At 42.8% G+C, this 6000-nt stretch overlaps 1 protein-coding gene across 1 annotated transcript in view; it reads right to left on the minus strand.

Moving 5' to 3' along the window:
- The window catches only part of LOC126278891 (uncharacterized), a 201259-nt gene extending 200314 nt beyond the window's left edge, over positions 1–945 (minus strand). Inside the window, exon 1 of the mRNA XM_049979166.1 lies at positions 744–945. Within this exon, the coding sequence (XP_049835123.1) occupies positions 744–945 (202 nt within the window). The remainder of the gene's footprint in view (positions 1–743) is intronic.
- Between the last annotated feature and the right edge of the window lie 5055 nt (positions 946–6000).

A 6000-nucleotide genomic window follows, 5' to 3' on the forward strand; every position in this document is an offset into this window, starting at 1 on the left:
GACGGTATACAAAATTTTAGTTGTGTCGTCAGTGTAAAGGACGGGATACAAATTTTAGTTGTGTCAGGGGTTTCGCCTGTAATATAGCAAGTACATATTCGAAAGTATCGTACTGATACTAGTGCTGCTAAACGAAAGAAGGTCGACAGCTGAGAAATTTCTATTACGTACTTCACAACACGAAAATACACATATTGGTGGAATAAAACAGTGAAATATGTCAAAATAGTGAAATACAGGGAAAGAAGCAAATGGAAAAGTGAACTTACCACACGGAAATATCGAGGAATAACCGAAGCTCGTCTAGACAGACAGTAACGGAAATTACATACCCACAAACAGACAAATCCATTCCTATAATGAAAAGAAGTCACTAAGTATTGTTCTACAGTAACAAACTAATACTGCTAATTACCTCAATACAGCTACGAATCATTATTTTAATGTACAATGATAGCGCTTATCCGGAACACAGAGCTGTTTTATTATCTATACCTCGAAGTGAAGACGTTACTATCTATGACTAATGTATGACGTCATTGGTCAAAGCGGACGGGTTGTATCCCCTGCTTCACTAGACCCGTCAATTTTGACTTAATATTTGTGACCGAGGGCTTCTTTCTTCTAACATAATTGTGACACGGTCACCGAACCTTAGCTGCTATGCTCAAAGTTTTACGATTTTTACATATAGTTAAAGAGACTAAATAGCGGCCTGCTGACTGGAAGGAGGTGCCACCGACCTGAAGGCGGCGGCACGGTGCTCCTGGGTAGGCGCTCCCGGCCCGCCGATGTGCGCTCGCGCTTTGCCCATATGTGACGCCATTGGGCCATGCGCTCCCAGTGCCCGCGGAAGAGCCACGGATGCGCGACTGTCGCGGCGCCCGGACCGGCCTCCCAGCGTTTGCCGACGAAGCTGGTCCTCCTGCTTTTGCTCCGTTCCATCACCGTAACAAGAATCTTGACTGGTGCTGAAACTTCGCTCAGATATAACTCGTAAAAAATCCAAAGATTTTACAGACAGCTTACTTGTACACGACCAGAGATTGTACAAAGTGTTGTGTTAGCAACATCTTTGGTTTAGCAGATAGGGGCTTAATGCTCATTTCGCAACATTTCTCGCAAACGTGACGACACGTGCAAATATCGACGACCGCGTGATCGCCTGTCGACGTTGTGACAAGGAAGAATATGAATATTATATTGTTCCTCGCTTCACTCGCGGCAACATAAGCTGTCCTTTTACCTTCCTGCCTAACCACGCACTCGGAAGTTACTATATACAGGGTGTTACAAAAAGGTGCGGCCAAACTTTCAGGGAACATTCCTCACACACAAATAAAGAAAAGATGTTATGTGGACATGTGTCCGGAAAAGCTTAATTTCCATGTTAGAGCTCATTTTAGCTTCGTCACCTACGCTTCCACCTATGCTCAATGCAGCACGTTATCATGATTTCATACGGGATACTCTACCTGCGCTGCTAGAACATGTGCCTTTACAAGTACGACACAACAATGTGGTTCATGCACGATGGAGCTCCTGCACATTTCAGTCGAAGTGTTCGTACGCTTCTCAACAACAGATTCGGTGACCGATGGATTGGTAGAGGCGGACCGATTCCATGGCCTCCACGCTCTCCTGACCTGAACCCTCTTGGAGGCATTTGAAAGCTCTTGTCTACGCAACCCCGGTATCAAATGTAGACTCTTCGTGCTCGTATTGTGGACGGCTGTGATACAATACGCCATTCTCCAGGGCTGCATCAGTGCGTCAGGGATTCCATGTGACGGAGGGTGGATGCATGTATCCTCGCTAACGGAGGACATTTTGAACATTTACTGTACCAAAGTGTTTGAAGTCACGCTGGTACGTTCTGTTGCTGTGTGTTTCCATTCCATGATTAATGTGATTTGAAGAGAAGTAATAAAACGAGCTCTAACATGGAAAGTAAGCGTTTCCGGACACATGACTACATAACATATTTTCTGTCTTTGTGTGTGAGGAATGTTTCCTGAAAGTTTGGCCATACCTTTTTGTGACACCCTGTATTGTGAAAAAGAAAGAGACAAATATTTGTGAGAAAAAAATACAAATTTTATTGCGGCTCGTTGTTTTAGTCGCAACATTTAAAGGGTTCCCCAATGTTCCAACCTAACCACACACTAGGAAATCGCCAAATATTCGGAAATACAGAGCCAAATCTACATCTACATCATACGTCACAAGCCATCTAATGGTGCGTGGCGGAGCGCACTTTCGGTACCACTGACTGATCCCTCCAACCCTGTTCCACTCGCGAATAGTGCGTGGGAAGAAAATATCGTTAAGCCTCTGTATTGGCTATAATTTCTCGAATATCCTCCTCGTGGTCAATACGCGAGATGTATGTGCGCGGAAGTAATATGTTGTCCGACTCCTCCAGGAAGTGCGGCCCCGAAATTTCAACAGTAAATCTCGCCGTGATGCTTAACGCCTCTCTTGTAACGTCTGCCAATGGAGTTTGTTAAGCATCTCCGTAACGCTCTCTTGCCAGCCAAACGATTCCGCGACGAAACGCTCCGCTCTTCGTTGGATCTTCTCTATCTCCTTTATCAGTTCAGTATTGTTCCCAGACAGACGAACAATACTCAAGAATTGGGCGAACAAGCGCCTTATAAACCACTTCTTTCGTGGATAAGTTACTTTTCCTTAAGATTCTTCCTATGAATCTGAGTCTGCTGTCTGCTTTTCCCACTATCTGTTTTATGTGGTCATTCCACTTAAGGTCGCTCTGGATAGTTACGCCTGGATATTTATCGGCAGATGCTGTCTCCAGCTGTTTTTCATCAGTAGTGTAGCTGTACAGTAGTGGATTCCTTTTTCTACGTGTGCGCAATATGTTACATTCAATTATGTTCCCTTGGGCACGGATGCGTGTGATGTCTTTAGGTTAGTTAGGTTTAAGTAGTTCTAAGTTCTAGGGGACTGACGACCAGAGATGTTAAGTCCCATAGTGCTCAGAGCCATTTTGAACCATTTACGTTCAGGGTCAACTGCCAGAGGCTGCAGCAATCATCAATTTTCCGCAGGTCGTTCCGCAAATTCTTACTGTCTTCTGGAGTTGCTACTTTGTTATAGGACAACTGCATCATGAAACTTCCTGGCAGATTAAAACTGTGTGCCGGACCGAGACTCGAACTCGGGGCCTTTGCCTTTCGCGGGCAAGTGATCTACCAACTGAGCTACCCAAGCACGACTCAAGCCCCGTCCCCACAGCTTTACTTCTGCCAGTACCTCGTCTCCTACCTTGCTAGTTCTGCAAGGTTCGCAGGAGAGCTTCTGTAGAGTTTGGAAGGTAGGAGACGAGGTACTGGCAGAAGTAAAGCTGTGGGGACGGAGCGTGAGTCGTGCTTGGGTAGCTCAGTTGGTAGAGCACTTGCCCCCGAAAGGCAAAGTTCCCGAGTTCGAGTCTCGGTCCGGCACACAGTTTTAATCTGCCAGGAAGTTTCATATCAGCTCACACTCCGCTGTGGAGTGAAAATTTCATTCTTGGAACTGCATCATCTTCGAACAGCCTTGAACGGCATCCGACGCTTTCTACTAGGTCTTTTATGTATATTGTAAACAGCAACGGTCCTATCACATTTCACTGTGGTACTCCGGATATCACCTTTACATCTGTCGATTTAGTTCCGTTAAGTGCCACGTGTTGAATTCTATCTGCAAGAAAATCTTGAATCCAATCGCAGGTCTGCTCCGATACTCCGTGAGCTCGTATTTTTTTTTTCCATTAAACGGCAATGCGGGACGGTGTCAAATACCTCACTGAAATCAAGGAACGTGGGATCAACCTGACCACCGTTTTCGACTGCACTGTGGATCTCGTGGATGAACAGAGCTTACTGAGTTTCGCAGGATCTCTGTTTGCGGAATTCGTGTTGATTTTTATAGAGGAGATGTTCATTTTCCAAAAACGTAATAATTCTTGAACATAAAACATGTTCCATAATTCTACAACAGATTGATATAGGTCCATAATTGTGTGGAACTCTCTTACGGTCTTTCTTAAAAACGGGAATGACCTGCGTTTTTTCCTGTCGTGAGGTACTTTTCGTTGCTCAAGTGATCTGCGATAAATTACTGCAAGAAGGGGAACAAGTTCTTTCGCAAAATCTTTATAGAATCTTATAGGTAACTCATCCGGTCATGAAGCCTTTCCACTACTAAGCGATTGTAGCTGTGTTTCAGTTCCGCGATCGGTTATCTCAATATCTGACATTTCGACGTACTTTCGATAGTTGAAAGGAGGGGCAGTGCTGATATCTTCCGCTGTGAAACATCTTCGGAAGACCGAATTCAGTATTTCGGCCTTCTCTGTTATCTTCCGTTTCGGTGCCGGTGTGGTCGATGAGAGAATAAATAGATGATTCTGACCCACTCGCTGATATTACATACTACCAAAATCTCTTAGGGTTTTTACTTAGATGGGTTGAGAAGGTCTTACTTTCGAAATTATTGAACACTTGTCTCCTTTCTCTCCTTACTTTCATTTTCGCTTCTTTCAGCTTTTGTTTGTTTGCTAGGGTTTTACTTCTTTTGAATCTGCGATGAAGTGCTTTTCTAACACGGCTATTAAACCATAGTGGATCCTTCTCAACCCTTAAAATCTTACTCGGGACATACTCCCTTGAATTTTTTTCATTTGTTCTCCACATCCTCCTCCTTATCGCCGAATATTTGATGCTGACTGCTGAGACATTCAGAAATTTGTGTCCTTACGCCCCTGCAATTACTCAAAAGGCGGAATAAGAATTTTATTGCGGCTCGTTTCTGTCAAAGCAATTAAAGTGTACTCTTAGTTTCCTGTTTAACCACACCTTCGAAAAAGCCACACATTCGCAAGTAAACAGTGAAATATTTGTGACTAGGGAAAATATGGATTTTAATGCTTCAGGTTTCACTCTCAGTAATTTAAACTGTCCTTTAGGTTCCTTCCTAACCACACACTCGAAATGCGGAAAATACTCGGAAATAAAGAGGCAAATATTTGCGAGAAGGAAGAATGTGAATTTTATTGTTGCTCTTTTCAGTAGAAGCAATTTAAGCTGTCCTCTTATGTTCTTCCTTAACCACATACTCGTAAATCGCTAAATATTTATTTCATCCTCCGTTCTAAGATCAGACTAAATGTAAATAACATCCAGTATTGCAGAACATACTTATATTACATTCATAAGAAAGTAGCGGAAAGTGATAATAACGCTAACATGAAGAAAAAGAATTGCATGTAACGAGATACAAACCAACAACTTTCGACTCCAGAAAGTTGTACATCTTACTCTCTACTTAACTATGTGCTGTTTATCTCCGGTCTTGGTTATAATATTATATCTTGAAGGCTTGTATTGTTGACACGTTATTATGTGACATTTAGTGATGTGGTGATGTCTTTATGATAAAATTTCAGCGCTCCGTTACACTGAAACGGCATACTGCAAATTGTAAAACAAGTGTGGTTCGTTCTTAATTTGTAAATTATTGGCGATTGTAACTCACTACTAAGAGAGCACTCTTATGTGAAGGCATTAACCGCCATATGTCATTATGTAACATTTCATTACAGCAATAAATATAATGAATCATTTCAAAAATGACAAGGTTTCGTAAATCCCCGATACGCTCGCATTAACTTGTGTGAGGCCCATACCGAATGCAATCGAAAGTTGATAACCGATCATGGGGACTTCGATATTATGTGTGACGTCAAAATAACGTCACTTTTGGGGGAACTGTTGCGAAACGATCGTTATCCCAGATGGGGTAATATAACACCTTCAGTCACGACATACTCTGACGCGAAAGTTATCACCCTTTGGAGCAACACTAGCGCCCTGAAAGGTGAGAAAGCGTCGAAAGAGTAATGTTTATTTTTAAGTATTTTGTACTTAAGTAAGTGAATAGTTGTTATATTTTTGTGTTCCAGTTGCCTGTTGTTATCACTGTAAGAGCTTACCTCGA

This window comes from Schistocerca gregaria, chromosome 6 (genome assembly GCF_023897955.1).
Source record: "Schistocerca gregaria isolate iqSchGreg1 chromosome 6, iqSchGreg1.2, whole genome shotgun sequence".
Taxonomy (NCBI): Eukaryota; Metazoa; Arthropoda; class Insecta; order Orthoptera; family Acrididae; genus Schistocerca; species Schistocerca gregaria.